At 39.7% G+C, this 18,546-nt stretch overlaps 1 protein-coding gene across 1 annotated transcript in view; it reads right to left on the minus strand.

The window, feature by feature from the left end:
* Positions 1 to 18,546, minus strand: part of PTPN14 (protein tyrosine phosphatase non-receptor type 14) — a 137,822-nt gene that overhangs the window by 13,492 nt on the left and 105,784 nt on the right. The window contains exons 11-17 of the mRNA XM_060754280.2: positions 18,475 to 18,532; positions 17,220 to 17,298; positions 15,122 to 16,602; positions 13,433 to 13,576; positions 12,128 to 12,346; positions 8,025 to 8,153; positions 1,392 to 1,623 (exon numbers count right to left, since the gene is read on the minus strand). Of these exons, the coding sequence (XP_060610263.2) occupies positions 1,392 to 1,623; positions 8,025 to 8,153; positions 12,128 to 12,346; positions 13,433 to 13,576; positions 15,122 to 16,602; positions 17,220 to 17,298; positions 18,475 to 18,532 (2,342 nt within the window). The remainder of the gene's footprint in view (positions 1 to 1,391; positions 1,624 to 8,024; positions 8,154 to 12,127; positions 12,347 to 13,432; positions 13,577 to 15,121; positions 16,603 to 17,219; positions 17,299 to 18,474; positions 18,533 to 18,546) is intronic.

Below are 18,546 nucleotides of genomic sequence, written 5' to 3' on the forward strand. Positions count from 1 at the left end.
TATTGATGATGATGTTGTTGTTATCTACTCCTAATGTGAGCAATTGGGCAGTGTTTGTTATGACACTCCAATTGGTATGCATCAGAAGTTCACCAAAGCTTTTGCAAGAAACTTCTTTTTCTTGGTCTCAAAAGTGTTACAACTTTCCTTTATACACCGCTTTTATGCTGCAACGGAGTATTATGGCTTTACCTTTGAATGCTACTAGTGCTTCCTAATTTCTTTTTGTGGGGTGGTCATCGGCTCCTTTCAGAAACTATGAAAGCTATATGCCCCCCCCCCTCCAGAGCAATGAATTTAAGCACAACTAAGCACAACTTTCAAAGGAACAGGAAGGAAGCTAAGTCTTTATTCCCAGTTCAGATACTAACTCCCTCCCACCCACAAGAAGCTCATTCATGGATCCCTTGCTAGTTTAAGAGCCCCTACTTTAAGACATAGCCGGATGTCAGCTCTATGCATGTGTTTTGTTTTAGGGAATAATTAACAAGCAAGAGTGGAAAGCACCGCTATTCCTATTGCTCTAAATTCCATATATTAAACTTTCATGGAAAAGATTTAGAACTTGGAAAACCTGAATTCTAAATTATACTTTATTAACACAGGAACTGACACAACATTTATGAACGTATGATCTGGATTTAAACAGGTTCAGTAGACAACACAACCGAATTTGCAAAGGTTTCCATTTTGACTACCATTGCCAGCATAGCCAGGGAGGGATACTGGAAGTGATAGTTCAGAAGAAAATGAAAAGACTTCTAAGTTCTGATTATCTACTCTGACAAGGAGCAGCTCTCTGGAAAGAAATGTTCCACCCATGCGTTATGATTATCCTGCATAAGTCACTGAGCTATATCCACTCCTCGAGGGACCCCAATCACAATGTGTTCTCAGCAGGTCAGCAAACAATTCTTTTGCCAAGACATTGTGATCAATGTATGAGAGGCCAACATATCATTTCTCCATCCCATAAAGTGTTTGGTAGCATCTTGTTATGTTTGGCTCATTTCAGTTATTGTACTTCACAACTGCTTCCAGGTTAGGGCCTTGAGAGCCAGGCTGTGCCCTATGAGGGAATGAGCATTGTTTGCTAGCTTTGGGTCAGGATCCTATTGATATGTTGGTACAGAAAACGGCAGTGAGGTGTGTTGGTGGATATAGGTACAGTATATGTGACTGACACAAGCCACTAGAGAAATAGGCTAGTGACATCTGGCAGATTTTTTTCTGCCTTCCGCACTACCACTGCATGACTCTGGAAAAGGTCAATTATTAGCAAAATGCACAAACACTTTTGTGGCCTTCTTCTTGACTTATTCCTCAAAGCAAATTGAAAAACACCACTTCGCTTTTCAACTGCCTTTCTAGCAACATGCAAAAAATCTTACACAGAAAGCCTTGTTCTTCTGGACATCCGTGATCCGGCCAGTCGGTATATTGCAAATGCCACACTGTCTTCTCTTGTCCTAACAAGAGATGCTTCACCTTCAGACCTGTGGTGGCATAGCAGCCAGAATCAGTGCGGAATTTGGTGGTCACTTTAAACTTCCCATAAGTGGCAGAGCTGTGCTTGGAGCCAAGTTTGGGCCAGTAGCGATGGCTCTTGGTTCTTCCTCTTTCCTATTCCACAACACAAATAGAAAGGGAAGCAAAATCACCACAGCTGTACTATTATGATCATAGTTCTGCAGAAGAAGAAAGTGCCAGGGATTCTGATAGCTCAATTACAGAGTCAGTAATTTTTTAAAAGCTGAATACTTTTGTCACAGACAATGGTTGGAATCCTGTTGGTCAGTCCCTGTTCAGGATTAACAATCTGATTTAGGCCAATAACTCTCTGCCAAAAAAGAACACACAAAAATTGGCAACATCGAGTACTGCATGGCTCATAGCTATAAGAATAGGCATGCCTAGGCAGTGTATTATGCACACAATTGTATTTTTACTTATAACATCAAGCTTACATTTATTAACTTGACTAGTAGCCACAGAGAAAAAAATATTTTAGACAAACAAACAAGTGAACTGACAGAAGAAGGATAGAGTGCTCTACCATTTCTACACCAGGTGGCTTGGGAATAGGCAAATTTGCTATTTACTGGTCTGCATCTCTATGAAGGAAAGGGAAGTACTGTGGTTAGTACTGAAGGCTAGTAGAAAGTATCTGTAGGCAAATCTTTTTGTTATTATTGTTGTTGTTGGCATATTCTCAAAATTGTTTTACAAACAGAGAAGATTATATAAAAGAGAAACTAGACCAAATTCAGGAATATTCCTACTTTTCTTTTTTTGTACAAGCAAATTTGGTCAGGGTCAGAAAGGGCTAGAGAAAATTGCCCTTCAGTCTATCTCTAAGGCCAAACCCTCTCTACAGATAATATCACCAAAAAAAAAAGTCACAGCCTCAAGAAGCCAAGAAAATGAGGTATGGGGGAGATTCTACCAAGTATTGACATGGAAAGAAGCTAAGACAGTTGTTTATAATCATAGAATCATACAGTTGGAAGAAACTTTGTGGACCATCCAGTCCAATCCCCTGCCAAGAAGCAGGAAAATTGCATTCAAGGCACCCCCAACAGATTGCTATCCAGCCTCTGTTTAAAAGCTTCCAAAACAAGGAACCTCCCCCACCCTCTGGGGCACAGAATTCCGCTGCTGAACAGCTCCCACAGTTAGGAAATTCTTCCTACTGTTCAGCTGGAATCTCCTTTCCTCTAGTTTAAAGCCATTGTTCCACATCCATCTCCAGGGCAGCAGAAAACAAGCTTGCTCCATCCTTCCTATGACTTCACTTCACATATTTATTCATGGCTATTATGTCTCCTCTTAGCCTTCTCTTCTGAGAAGCTCAGCTCTTTACGCCACTCCTCATAGGGCTTGTTTTACAGACCCTTGATCATTTTAGTCGCCCTCTGCTGGACACATTCCAGCTTGTCAATATCTCCCTTCAATTGCAGTGCCCTGAATTGGATACAATATTCCAGGTGTAGTCTGAAGAATAGAGATCCCTGGATGTAGCCACTATACTCCTATTTATACAGCCCAAAATCCCTTTGGTATTTTTTGGTGCCACGTGACATTGTTGGCTCATGTTTAACTTGTTGTCCATGAGGACTCAAAGATCTTTTTCACACATACTGCTGTTGAGCCAGGCGTCCATCATTCTGTAGCTTTGCATTTCATTTTTTTCTGCATAAGTGGAGTATCTTGCATTTGTCCCTGTTGAAATTCATTTTGTTAGTTTTGACCCATCTCTCTAATCTGTTAAGATGGTTTTGAATTCTTCTCCTGTCTTCTGGAGTATTGGCTATCCCTCCCAATTTGGTGCCATCTGTAAACTTGATGATCCTGCCTTCTAACTCTTCATCTAAGTCATTAATAAAGATGTTGAACAGGACTGGGCCCAGGACAGAATTTTGCGACACTCCACTCATCACTTCTTTCCAGGATGAGGAAGCAGCATTGGGGAGCACCCTCTGGGTGCATTCACTTAACCAATTACAGCTCCACCTAACCATAGTTTTGCCTAGCCCACATTGGACTAGGTTTGTTTGCCAGAATGTCATGGGGGGCCTTGTCAATGGCCTTCCTAAAATCCATGTCATGAAGACATTTCATGGAAGAACAGTCTTCAAAGTGCCAGTACAAAGCTCTCGGGATATTTGAATCAGGGGGTTAAGAGGGAACAAAGAAATGTTGAGAGTATATTTCAAAACATTTTAGATTAGTGCTTAATTTTAGCCTGTGTGTGTTCAAATAATGGAGATATTGAACCACAGCATACAACAAATGATGCTGAGTACTTCAGTCAAACAATTTCCAGTACATGTTCACAGTGATGAGGTTTGGCATTTATCACAGATGCATTTTGTTGGGAGAAAACAAAATTTTCATGAGCAATCACACTAAGCATCCAACCCCCTCGGGGCTTCATTTCTGTAGTTTTCCAGAAAACAGCTGAATGAGGATATGGAGAAAGGGTGGTGAACTAATAATACTATTTAGTGGCTCACAGAACAGTTAGTGGTTTGGACAGAGACTATTTCCCTTGCTTCAAGGCATGTTGGCTTTCAGAATTACTCAAAATGTTTTTTTCTACATTCAGATTATCATTCCTAAGAAGAAATATCTACCATCTCAGAACATCAAAGAATCCCTGCTGTTCATATGTATTGGGGGGGGGGGGAGGTTTAGTACAAATAAATGCACATAGCCACAAATCAGTTCTTAAGACAGCCCCACTGTTTAGCAAGTTATGTTTTCCATGGTTAAATTATTCTGGAACTGTGCATTTAATGGACTCTTGCTCCCCCTTCTGAACAGCCGACAGTGGTAAATGTTTAAAACAGGAAAGCTCAGGCCATACTGCTAAAAAGAGAACATCTGCTCCAATGTCCCTGTAAAGGCTGGGTTGTTTTGAAGTGTATACAGGGTTGGTTACTAATACAACTTACAGTAATTGGATTTCAACAAGACCTATTGCTTTGCTTGGCATAGGACTGCAGGCTTTTTAAAAAATCTGGATACATGAATGAGAACAATAGTTTCTGGTCTCTTTGTAACTGATAAGGAAGCCAGTATGCAGAAGCGGCCTTGGATGAGTGGAGAATGTCACTCTTTGCAAATAAGAGCAGCTTTGTATTCTCAGAATTCACAGGAATTGTTTTTGCTTTGTTTGGCATGGCACAATCTTCTAATGGAGTTAAACTTCCATTCTTACACTCTCTGGCCAGCCGAATGTTAAAATATTACAGAATAAGGTTATAATAATTGAGTCGTTTCAGGGAAATCTTCAAAGGACTTTTAAAACAAAAGAAAATGAAAAGCAAACACCCTCACTTCCCATGTTCCTACCAAGTAAAACAAAAAAAAGGGGCTAGCAAAGACAAGCAGATACTGCAGGCTGGTTGTTGTACATCACAAAAACAAATATACAAATATTTAAGCCTCCTCAACTGTACCCAAGATAAACCAAGGTCTGACTGTAGAGCTGTTCTCACCTTTGTGCTCTGACAGAAGATAAATTAATCAAGAGGGAGAGGAAACACTTCACAAAAGATCAAGGTATGCAGTCTTCAAGGCTTAAAGATATGGGCTCAGAAGAAAAAATGTAAGCAATGTCTGGTTTTTTAATTTTTTGGGTTTTTTTGTGTTTGGAGCGACTTGAGAAACTGCAAGTCGCTTCTGGTGTGAGAGAATTGGACATCTGAAAGGATGTTGCCCAGGGGATGCCCAGATGTTTTGATGTTTTATCCTTGTGGGGGGCTTCTTTCATGTCCCCGCATGGGGAGCTGGAGCTGACAGAGGGAGCTCTTCCATGCTTTCCCCAGATTTGAACCTCTGACCTCTCGCACTTCAGTCCTGCTGGCACAGGGGTTTATATCTACTGCGTCATCAGGGGCTTGTAACAATGTCTGTGAGATACTATGTATTTGCACTATCAGTAATGAGAGCAGACATTGTGTGTTTGAACCAGAAGCTGAGAATGCTACTTTTTGCACTACAGTTCTCCAAATGCCTCTGCACACCATAGTGGCTGTGGGGATTCTGAGAGTTGTAGTCCAAAGAAGAAATATTTCCAGGCTCTGCTGAGAATTACATTCCAAGGATGCTGCCTCAGGGGATTGTTTATTGTTGCTGAAAGATAAGACATTCTGGAGCCAAGAAAGGACAGCTAGAAAACAGCCCCCTCTTCTGTTCCTCCATTGCCTAGTTCCCAGACTGGTTCGCCAAATAACAATCCCACTGGGTTGTTGTAGGTTTTTAGGGCTATATGGCCATGTTCTACAAGCATTCTCTCCTGACGTTTCACCTGCATCTAGGGCAGGCATCCTCAGAGGTTGTGACCTACAACAACCCAGTGAATCCAGTCATGAAAGCCTTCGACGACAATCCCACTGCCCACAACTATCAAGGACAAGGGTTGTATGTTAACAACATGTTTTGGGCCTCCCAGGTCTTCTGATTGATTACAAAAACAGAATGGTGGGCTAGACAGACATTCATTTGTCTGCTTGGTGCTTCTCATACTGAGTGTGGCATATGAAAAAGTTTTAAATCAGTTTTAAGGATTTAAACTGCTTATTTTTAATACTGTTGATATTTAATTCTATTTTAATGTTTGTGTATTTTTAGGTTTTGAATTGCATTGCATTGGTTGTATTGTAAGCCACTTTGAGTCTCTTTTTAGAGAGAAAAAGTGGGATACAGATAGTAAGAATAATGATGATTAAATTTTTTCATTTATATTTATTTGTTTGTTCTCTTTATATCCTGTCTTTCTCCCAGCAACTTAAGGATAAAGAATTATGTGTGAAACCTCTGCTTAACCATATAGCTACTGATTATTCTCTCTTAGCACAAGCTATAATTCTGAGGGTAAAATCAGACAAGGACAAAGTGTGCTGTCATGAGCTTTGCAAGAGGAACAGTAGGACAAAAAATGATTAAAAATACTATTTTTTTTGTGTGTGTGTCAGGAGAGAGTTGAAAAACTCCCAAGTTGTTTCTGGTGTGAGAGAATTGACCATCTGCAAGGATGTTGCCCAGGGGGTGCCCTGATGTTTTACCATCCTGTGGGAAGCTTCTCTCATGTCCCTGCATAGGAAGCTGGAGCTGACTGATGGGAGCTCATCCCACTCCCTAGATTTAAGCAGCTGACCTTTCAGTCAGCAGTTGTGCCGGCACAAAGGTTTAACCCATTGCATCACCAGGGGCTCTAATGCTATTGTTGAAAAACAAAGTAGTTGGAAGAAAAGCTTAGATCTTTCTTAAAGCCACAGTAGTTCCCCTGCTTCAGCAGCTCATACTTTCTTGTTTAATTAAAATACTTTCAGACAAGAAATAGAAACTTTCATTTTGTTTTGATGTCACACTAAACTATGACTTAATAACACATAAATGGGTCTAAACTTCCTTCTGGGTTTATGTTGCTGCTGCTCCCCTTGGTTCTTTATGCACAGTTGGGAATTATTTTGGTTAACTGTCGTTTGTTTTCCTGTCTAAACCAAGAAACTATTACTATCATTAATTATGGTCAAATTAAATCAAGCCAGCTCAAATTATAGTTCTAGGTTGAGATGACATGGTAAGTTGAGGTCAACAAAATGTAGAAAGTTTACAAACAGGAGGAAGAGAGTTAGGGAACATACTGGCCTGGGAAATTAGCCTATCACACAATGGGTCCTTAATCAATGTTCTTAGAGCTTATTTAACCTAACTACAATTTCCAGGAATTCTTGACCATGCGGCATGATATTTGCAGTTTCTGGGAAATGAAGTCAAATGCCAAAATTCTACATTTAAGTCATGAAAAACAAATGCACAGATACAAGATGGAGAAAACTTGGTTTCACAGTAATACATGTGAGAAAGACCTTGGGATTATTGTTGATCATACGATGAACATAAGCCAACCAACAGTGTGATGCTACAGCAAAGAAGGTGAATGTTTTGTTAGCTTGCATTGATAGAAGCATAGTTTCCAAGTCAAGGAAAATTACAGTCACACTATATTCTGCACAGGCCACATGTCATCTTCAAGTATTGTATTCAGTTCCGAGTGTCTTATTTTAAGAAGGTGAACAACAAGTTGGAGCATATTCAGGAAAGGTCAACAAGGATGACATGGTGAATGAAACAGACTGAAGGGTGACAGTCCTATGTAAAAGGTTGTCATAGATAGGAGGCTGCAGTTTTGTTCTCTACTGCCCCAGATTGTAAGATCAGGTCCAACCACTTTACATTACAAGAGGTTAACTCTTGACAGAATGTTAGAAGTAATTTCTTGAGGTAAGAGTGCTTCAGCAATTATTATATTAACCAAAGAGATGGTGGGATCTTTTTCTCTCGATATCTTAAAAAAGAATACAGACATCTATCTAAGGGGATAGTCAGAATTTCTGCACTGAGCAGGGGATTGGACGCAATGGTCTATGGAGTCCTCTATCACTCTATGAGTCGAAGGCCATCATCACCTGAGAACTTATTCACTCACTGGCATGATCTGTGATTCAACATACCTCTTCTGCTGTCACCATGGCTATCACATTCACTCCTTCTTCCCACACCATTTGCCAAAAGTCATGGCATGTTTGTGGTAATGGTCCCTGCGTAGCAATGTAGTGCCATTCCTCCCCGCCTACTGTAACCTGAGGAAGACAAAGACAAAGGAGTAAGTGGTAGGTTACTTCAAATGTACACCACCATCTCAGTTTGCCATCCTTCCTCTTTATGTACTCATAACATTTTGCTTTTACATGTAAAATTCATCCGTTCTTGTTACTGATACCCACAAGATATTGTTCTTTATTATTATACCTCTTTCCCATGTAAGAGCCCAAGCAAGATGTGTATGTATATCTATGCAAGTGCATATGTATTGCTTTAAACAATGTGTGCTGTAGAAATATTAGGTTAGAATTACAGCCTGGCCTCCCCATTTTCTAGGGTTAGGGGCACAGGATCCTCATGAAAGTGAAAAACCCTAAATAAAAAAAATTGTTAACCTGAGAGCACATTACTCATGGACTTTCTAAATTTGTGGTTCTCAACCTGTGGGTCCCCAGGTGTTTTGGCCTACAACTCCCAGTAATCCCAGCCAGTTTACCAGTTGTTAGGATTTCTGGAAGTTGAAGACCAAATATCTGGGGACCCACAGGTTGAGAACCATGATTCTAGATCCTCCAACATGACTCTATGGTCAACTTTCACTGGATACTGACCATGGAATTGAACTGGAGGAACCTAAAGAAGAAAGTTAACCATAGTTTCACTGGTGAATCTAAATATTCCTAAAGAACATTTTAATCAAATCTACAAATAATAAAAATCTGCAAAAGTCAAGCCTGCAGATGTAGAGGGTCATCCGTAGGAAAAAAAGGCATATACAGTAGTTGTTTACATGTCAGCATGGCAGTAAATCTTCTCTAGGTTTCAGTCTAAACTTTAAAAGAAATATCCTCAATGGAAAACCTATTCTGGAGCTAGAGTTCATCACTTTAGATAGCTTCTTTGAAGTTCAAACTAAATCCTGGAGCAGATTAATCACATCACTGTTGGAAGCCACCTTAATTTTATAAGTTATATTGAAATCTGTCAAAACTGAATATCCCTGTCAATTTCAATAACTTTTCAACTCAATACCTACATGTTGTAGTTAGTTAAAAATAAGAAGCAGAAAGTTATGTGCTGATCAGGAAAAAAGAGTGCACATGTTAAACACCAAAGCTATGCACAGGCAGAATTGCCGTCATCCTGAAATGCCCAGGACAGTGTTAAGGAAGCAAAATATGCAGACAAACCACCCAAAGACGACAAACTTGGTAGCACTGTAGGCATGATCTTATTGGAATGTTATGGGAGTTTTGCTTGGCCTGCTGTGTTGTGAGCCAACTGTTCCGCCTCCTTGGCAAGAGACACGAAGAAAACTCCATAAATAGTCTAGAGGGAGTGCACAGCTTGGAAAGTGGAAGCGTTCTACTGCCCTGAATGCAGGATATTAAAAATTGATAACTGGGCGAAAACCACTTGCTATGTAAGTGAAGGTAAAATGTGGAGAAGCAATTTCACCTTCAGAGCAAAAAGAACATCTGCTTGGCTCCGGTAGCAGCCCACTTGGAGTGAGGAAAGAAATGTGCTGGCAGCATATAGAGTCATATACTACAAAACACCAGCACACATCCCAACATGCGCTACAGAACAATGTGTGTGTGCCCAATGCTGACACACAAGGATGAAATATGAGCTCTTAAAACTGGCTTGGGAGAATTCTTTTTTGGCCCTTACCATCAAATGGGGTGAAATTGTGCTTTCAGAAATTATTTGTCCTCCCACAAATGGATGAAAAATGTTAGAGTCAATAATCAGTCATCCAAACAGAGACCGATAGTGCCAAAAACATGCAGTATCTTCTACCCACCAGTCTTTTGGCAGAAATCTGAATGAATTTTGGTTTACAAAGGTGTTTTGATTCAACATGGGTTCAGCATTGTAAATTATGACCAAAGTGTTCTTGGATCTCAGTAGAGATGTCTTGCAGCAAGATATGGTTGTAAATTAAAATTATGTTAGCAAGTATTGAAAAACTATTATAAAAGCAGGTATGACCAGAATATATTCAGCTAATGCAGTGAACTGCTGGAACAGCAACATGAAAGAGTTTTTCTCTAAACTTCCCCTCTGAAGTTTTTATTTGTGATTTAATGTTTTGAACGTTTTTATTCATTGTATAACACCTCAGAGCCCAGCAGATTAAGAAGGGATACACAAATGCTATAAACAAACAAATAAACTGTTTATATGAAACATATTCAGGGGCAGTCATGTTGGTCACACAGCAAAATACAATAAATTTCAAAATCCACAAAACAGTGACAGATTTATTTGGCAAATCCCAGAGAATGAAACATGTCGGCCAACCTTTTGATGCTTCACTGGCTTCATCATCTAAAGATTTTAAAATTCATAAAGAAAGGTAGCATGACATATGAAAAGCTATATGGAAGTGGCTGAATGTGACCTATAAACTGCATTCAGCCTCCCAAAGCCAAATGTGTCATCCCGAAAGACCTACCCCCACACATGTACACACATGTGCAAAATTGGCCAATTACACCCCAGAAGCCTCCATGGGGTCACAAGTTAATCATTTAAAAGGTCTACCTGGCTGTTTTATGGCTGAAAGGGCCCTCTAAATTTTGGTTTGGAAAAATGGATTGCCAAGGTATCTGGTAGATGTTTTAAAAACTGAAAGGGCAAATATCAATACAAAACTCATGCCGCATAAAGTCATTACTACATTTGTAATGGTAATAGGATATGTGCAAGGAGATGGTGGCAGGGTATAAATAAAGTAGTAGTAGTAGTAGTAGTTATTATTATTATTATTATTATTTATCTAGAGCTTAGAAAAATTACTTGCTTGAACTCACATTCCACAATTGAGTTCTTCCTAACATGGATTCAAATGTTGACATTAAAATCATTATTTTTCTTCAAGAGATATAACTGCAAACCAGGGGAAACTTTTTCACATTGAGGCCACACTGCAGGCCAGGCTGGGATAGAGGCCACTCGCCGGAGGTGGCAGGGCTGGATAGTGGCAGTTGCCCTGGTGGGTATACTATATGTGTTCGACCCCCCACTTTAACTGCCATGTTTAATCCCCACTTTAACTACAATCTGGGAGTTGTAGTTCTGGGAGGGAATTCTGAAAGGGCCATCCTCTCGGCAGGAGGGGTAGACACGTGGCTATGCAGAGCTCTTCCAAAAGTTTTCTGTAGCTGCATGTGACTGCCCTGGCCCTCTGCTCGACAGGTGGATGGTGAGACACGTGGCTGCCCTGATCTTCCTCTCAGCATGAAGCTGCAGTGGCTTCATGCTGAGAGGAGGGTCTGACAGAGGAGGGCCGAAGAAAAGAACCCAGCAGGCCTGATGTAGCCCGTGGCCCAGGGTTTGCCCATACCTGGTTCAAAACAATCCTGTTTACTCAGATTCATGTTCCAATGTATCTATTTTGTAGCTCAACAATGCAACCCTACACAGGTCAGCCCCTCTGGGCTTAATGGGAATTAACTTCAGATAAATGACAATATTACAGCCTAAGTGAATCAAAGCATCGTGTTACTGTACAGGTAAGGAATAAAAAGCATTTTGGAGTTACATTCAAACTTTGTCAATCTTAGATTGAAATTATTATTGTCATTTATTATATTTATTTATATTCTGCTTTATCTTCCTCAAAGGGGACTCAGTGCAGCTTAACATTTAAGCATCAGCATAACCATTTAAAATATACAAACGTTAAAACAGGATTAAATATAAATAGTATTAAAATAATAATGTTATGACTTTTATGTCTAATGAATGTGTCTACTCACAGATACAGACTAAATCTGGATCCAAATCTTTGTGATAAAAAAGGTTAACAAATCACAAGTAATGATTAACACTCCGGAAAATATAGTAACTCGTTAAATCTTGGTCACTTAAGCCAAACGAGAGTGACTTCTGACTGGTCTGATTAGATCTAAATATTGGTCTCTCAAGCTCACGTCCAATGTACATATCTACAAACTCTATTTTTTTTCATCAGTTGTGCTTGTTTCTGCCCATTTGCTGTTACCTTTATGTGTGAGGCATTGATATAGCCTGTGTTGTTTTCTTTGGTTGGCACTAGCTCCACTCGGTTCTCCTCATATGGAACTACTTCTCTGACACGGTTACGCTCTATGTTCTCAGGAAGAACTGCTGTAGTAAATATCCCGTCCACTTTCTTCTTTGGGATCTGCTCGTATTCAGTGAATACCATCCCATCTTCCAGTTTTCTTCTCAGAAGTCTGCACTTTAATTTATAATTTAAAAAGAGGGTAGGTTGGGATGGAGAGAAGATGTTACTTTCAAAGTTTTGCAAAAAGATCCTTATCCCCTAGTACTGGGATAGATGTATGTATTAATCACAATGGGGGAGAATAATTGATTATCTTTACTCAATAGTTATCATCTGGCCTTTTCAAAAAGTTACTTAATGCAGATTAATCTCCAGACTATACATTTTTCCAATTATGTAACATCATCCCATCTATCATCAGATAAAAGGTCTCAATTGCTTTCACAGTCTGACTGACTCCGACACTCCTGTCTTGTTTGCCTTAATTTTCATTCTTTTAAAAAGGTTATTTTAGGGTTGTTATATCAAGTTGAGAATTCTGGTTCTTAATTCTCATGAATGTTGGTTCCTAGTTGCCATGAAAAACAGTATCTTACCAATGCTTGAAGATGGGGGAAATTTTCTTTGATTGACATGTTGATTTAAACATCTCAGATTTTTTATTCTTTATATAAAGTTGAAAATGAAATGCTCCTATCCTATGATATTTGCACTTCTACAAACAAGAAACTGTGCAAAAATGTGTATATGAAAAGAAACTGTGCATAAAAATATGTGTGTGTGTATAGTTGTGAGTTAAATGTACAAAAAGAACATCAGATAAGGAAAAACTGCTTGCAAAAATGCATAATTAGGTAATTTCACTTATAATATTAGAAAAAATGTGCACAAAATGCATTGAAATGTTCATGAAATGTAATAAAATGCAAATTGAAAGCTATTTTGGATTTCCAAGTATTTCAGATTTCAGAATTATTGATAAGGGATGCTCAACCTGTATGTATATGTGTGTGTGTGTGTGTGTGTGTAATTAAAAGCTCTCATCTCTGGAGACAGAGAATTTTCTCAAGGGCTTGTGCACTGTGTAGGATTCCACACATTTATCTCCATGTTCCAATCTTATGCACAGAATCAAGATTTGGCAGTCAAGTGTACTTGCAGATGTATTATATGTTTACCTGGCTTTTTAACGCATCAAGAATGGTTGCCACTGACAAGACACCCAGACGGCATGCTTTGTTTGGAAAGGCCTATTCTTACCCGCTCATCCATTGGCACCTTGGCTCCTTCATCCTGGCTATCCTCAGGCACTGGAACTCGAGCAACTGAGAGACCATTGAGCGCTGCCAACATCAAGGGCCTCTTCTGGGCCTCCAGGCCTGCCATCTTCTGTTTCTCTAGATACTTTTGGCAAGAAAAGACACGCTTTCATCTCAGGGTGATTAGAAATCATGCCAGCAGAATGTTGGAATGTCTTTTTAATCTCCCCACAAAATCTACAATGCCAACTGAGAAGTGGAGATGATCGCCATTTGCAGAGTGGATTCAAATGCATCTCCTAGACTTTGTATTATTTCCCCAGGGAGCAGGGATGGGGTATTCTTACATGAGTACAGAATTTCAATTTCAAAGGAACAGTCGCCACAATGTTGAAGACTAGCCATCAAAGACAGGCCTGCTGGTCTCTCTCTTTCTCACACACACATGAACACATGTTCCCAGCCTGTGTAAATGTTAGGCAGAGTGTGCATAAACAGGCAAGGCAAGCCAACTGCAAAGACAATACATAAGCTCGGACTGGTAGTAGATTTTGAATAGTACTGTGATATAAAATGTAGGACAATGAGCTCCGTCAAGTATACACTGAATTACTACACTACTCCATCCCTACTTCACTCCTGGAGAAAAAAAAAGTGGAAATAATGTTTGCCATAGATGCAGGCAAAACGTCAGGAGAGAATGCCTCTAGAACATGGCCATGTAGCCCGAAAAAAACGACAACAACCCAGTGATTCCAGCCATGAAAGCCTTTGACAATAAAAGTGGAAATAATCTACAAAGAGTGGTATTTTCTAAAGGGACAAGCTATGAAATACAGAACTGGATTTTTTTTCCAGCCTCAAATGGAGTAAAATCAATTAGGATATTTCCTCTGCTGTTTTTTTTAATTACTAAATAGGGCTTCAAAAAAACAAAAAAACAAAACCACCATCCCAACTCACATGGTGCTTTTCTCACACTGATTCTGGATGCATGAACATTTCTGTGACATTTTGAATTGTCCCTCAAAACTAAAGGGAATCAAAGCTGAAGCAGCATTTCTTTTGCAAGCAATAGCTTGTTCCTGTTTGTCTGAATCTGCAGTCTACTGATAAACTACAGTAACTACTTCATGAGGCACAGTTATACCAAATAGTGGGAGTTAAGTTATGAAATGATATGACAGATAGCAAATAAGGATGGCTGAGGGAATGGAAAGTGAATTTTTTGGTCCAGAGCTCCCAGAATCCCCATCAGTATGGACATAGGCAAGCATGTCTATGCTGTCACTTGTTCATTATACATTTGTGAGGTCAAACTATTATTTAAATTATCTTATAGACAGCTCATTGACATGATGCATGAAAATAACTAGATGCTCTGAAAACCTACATGGTACAGCAAGACAGGGTGTGGCAAGAACCAAGCACCTTACGTGGGAATATGTGAATCTCAGCATTGTTCCTCAGTATAAGTTTGTAGCCAATACGATTAATACTGATATTTTTAGAAAAAGTGGTATTCTTAAGCCAACTTTCTTTATGAACACCTACTTGTCCAAAAAGAACATTTTTTTCACCTTTTAAATTAAGTTTTAAAAGAGATTTGCTTTATAACAGCACTACAAATCAGCTTGCTAAATGAAATGTACACTCAAACCACACCATCCTAGCTTAAAAATTCACTTACCTTCATCTCTCTTTCTATGATACTATCCTCAATAGAAAACATTTCGGATACAGGCCTCTCCTTCACTGGTTCTTTCTTGACTCTTTCCTTTACAATTGTGAGATCTGGCTCAGAGATTGATGGGCCAAGCGAAGACCCATTGACCAAATTTTGATCAGTTCGAGATATGCTAATGGCCCTTGCAGGCCCTGGCCTCATAGGCCTGACTCTGGACACAGTCAGCGGAACGTTCACCTGGTCATTCCGCAGAGCTCCGTTGCTCATGCTCTTCCTTGGTCCAGGATACTCAGGAGGAGGTTTATGTAATATTCTAGTCAAGGCAGCTTGGAGCTGAGCACTATATTCCATGTTTTCATGAAGTGCAACCATAGGAGGCACAGATTCTGCAGCTTCTTCTTCCTCTTCACTCTCACTGCTATGGATCAGCATGGTGGCATCTGAGAAGGTCTTTTTGTGATGGTAGTGGGGAAGCTGCTGGACCTCATGACTCCGTTGAACTACTTCCTCTGGTTGCACCTGCTCACGCAAAGTATTCCTGCGTGGTAAGGGTGCATTTAGACTCTTTAAAGCCATGGCTTCCATATCACGGACCATGTTGCTTATCAACTCCAAACTGTGGCGCTTATTGACACCTGTATGATGCTTGGTCACCATGAGAGGCTCACTGACTTCCTGGAGAGATTGGTGGACAACTGGTGAGCTATCCTCTTGAAAGGTCTTCACCGAGAGCTGGACCTTCCGAGTGACCAGGTCTGGACTGCTACCACTAACATATTTGTGGCGGTGACTTGCTAAGTCAGGTGTGCTGGTAGCAGGGCGGGGACGTGGATACGGAGGTGGTGGCCTGAAAAGATAGTTCTTTAGAATATGTATTGTACCACATCTTTGATTATTGGGGAGCTGCATGTTGGCTAGCTCTGGTGTGCTCACAGTGTGGGAAATAGCAGTTGCTGCTGTTTTTGTCTGTGCTGCACTGATGGGATTTACTTGCTCAGATGGAGCAATGTGTGTTTTGTAAGTGCCCTGAGGCCCGTAAGGAATGACATAAGGAGCTCTCTCCCGAATCTCTGGTTGGCTGTATACAAGATCTTTGGGTTGGTTGTAAGCATGAGTGTTCCCAATATTAAGATTTCTTAAAGATTGGCTTTGGCTGTCCGTGTGAATTACCCCTCTCTTCATTTGCCTCATTACGGTTTCATAGTCTGGTGTTGGCCGATAGGAAGGGACAATGATTGCACTATGTCTATGGCTTGGGATGTAGTCTGCTCTCATAATGTCACTTCCAGGTATGCTAAGGTTGGAGGACATTGGGGAAGCTTGGATAAAGTTTTGTGAGTGGTTAAGAGAGTTCATACTCTGAGCACTGCATACGCTTCCATTTGGCACATTGCCATTCAAGTAGCTGAAGTCCATTGCACACCTATCCAAACTAGTCTGAGATCGACAGTAAAACATTTCTTCATTTCCATGATAAATGCTGTCTGTGGACAAGCAAGAAACCAATGGAAAACATAATGAACAAACAGACAAATAGAATGAATAAGAAAGAAGAAAGAAACATTATGATATATGCACTTTACTCACTAGCTCTATCCTCTTGTTGTGGCACCAGTCTACCCACCCACGATGAGACATTCAATTTTACTATTGGCTGATTTTTTAAAATATATATTGCTTAATGTTGTTGTTTTTATCTTGTTATATTGCTTTTTGTTATTATTCTGTTGAAATGCTTTTAATGGCGCTGCTGGGCTTGGCCCTATGTAAGCAGCCTCGAGCCCCTTTGGGGAGATGGAGTATAAAAATAAAGTTGCTGTTGTTGTTATTATTATTATTGTTATTGTTATTATTGTTATTGTACCATCTTTTGATTTTTAAGGTTCTCCTGGCATAGACTAAGGTTTTTAAGATATTTAACATTCCCCTGGCACATCTACTCAGAAAATGGGATGGTTACATTTTTGATAAGGTAAAATGCTTACCTTGACCTGTGGATAAGTCAAACAGGTTTTTAACTTTGATTTTAGACTAAAATTTCCAGACTTATACATGCGCATATATAGTATATACAAAGCATTTTATTAATATTATTACATACCTTGTGAATTGTGAGTTTCAGTGTAATGTTCTCCACACTGGATGTGGATAGGAGGCATAATAAATGGCTGCTGCCTTGGCTAAAAGGTAATAAGAGAAACACAGTTTGGCATATATTACTCCTAATTTAGAAGCATTTTTATCATCTTTCCACAGCTACATCTAGGGAAAAAGATATACCTCCCTTCTTCAATGTTTTGAACATAAGTTTTTTTCTAGCAAATTCATAACTTGTTATTATGGGGTTTTTTTCCATTTATATCCTGTCTTTCTCATAATATGAGATCCAATGAGGACTAAAGAAAAAAAAGAATTAAAACAATCTATATTGTGTCATACATTTTTGAAAATATTATAATTAATTAAAAACAAAAAGTCTAGCAAATTCTATTAAAAAGCTCAAGTACCACCTTTTCTGCCACAACCAATTAAAAGTCAAAAGACTGGCCTAAGTAGAAAGGTCTTTCCCTGCAAAAAGAGAGCAGAGAAGGAGCTAGTTAAGTTTCCTATGGAAGGGAATTTCAGTTTGGAAGCAGCCATTGAGAAGGTATAGTGGAGAGTAGACTGGAGAAAGTCTGGTTACTCTGTAAGACAGTCAGAGGGACTGATCTTAGAAACACACTGTTTCAAAGAGTTGAATAGTGTGAAGAAGAGAACTCACTTCAAGTAAAAGCTACACCTTCTGTAGAAACTTTATGTCTAGTAAGCCTAAGCCTCAGTAACAACAATACGCGTGTGTACCACTCTTTTTATGAGTTGTCATCTTCTTGAAGTTCAATAAACCTGTTATTAGTTCATAGTTAACTGGTGTCTGCCTCGGTCTGTCATACTTAGTGAAACCAAATCAACCTAAATCTCTTTATAGTCCAGTCAACAAGCAAAGGAGCCCAAAAAGAAGAACCAGAAGCCTGGGTGCATATTACCTCAAACACATTCACACCTTTGTTTCCTCAAACAATAAAATTGAGGTGGTGGCGGCAAACATCTACCAGTATCATTGGTCTCTTACATCAATAGTCATTCCCTCATGCAATTTCCTGTCACACAGGTGTAATTAGAGACACCTTGTCTCGCGTTCTCCCTTACAGAAGGCTTTCTCCTGTGTCCTCCCAAAAACACGTCTGTCTCAAAGAAAACTTCTCCTGAAAATTTTAACACCTGGCAGATTCATATGGGGGGGGGGGGGGAGGGTGTCTCCTGAATACATGAATCTAGGCAATATAGGAATTTGTTAATCAAAACCAGCACAGACTTACCAAGGATGATTTGCTCCAGGTGGGTCGCCGTCTAATAGGAGGAGGAGAATTTGATTGTCTGTTGAGGAAAAA

The sequence above is a fragment of the Anolis sagrei genome, chromosome 1 (genome assembly GCF_037176765.1).
Source record: "Anolis sagrei isolate rAnoSag1 chromosome 1, rAnoSag1.mat, whole genome shotgun sequence".
In the NCBI taxonomy this organism is placed as follows: Eukaryota; Metazoa; Chordata; class Lepidosauria; order Squamata; family Dactyloidae; genus Anolis; species Anolis sagrei.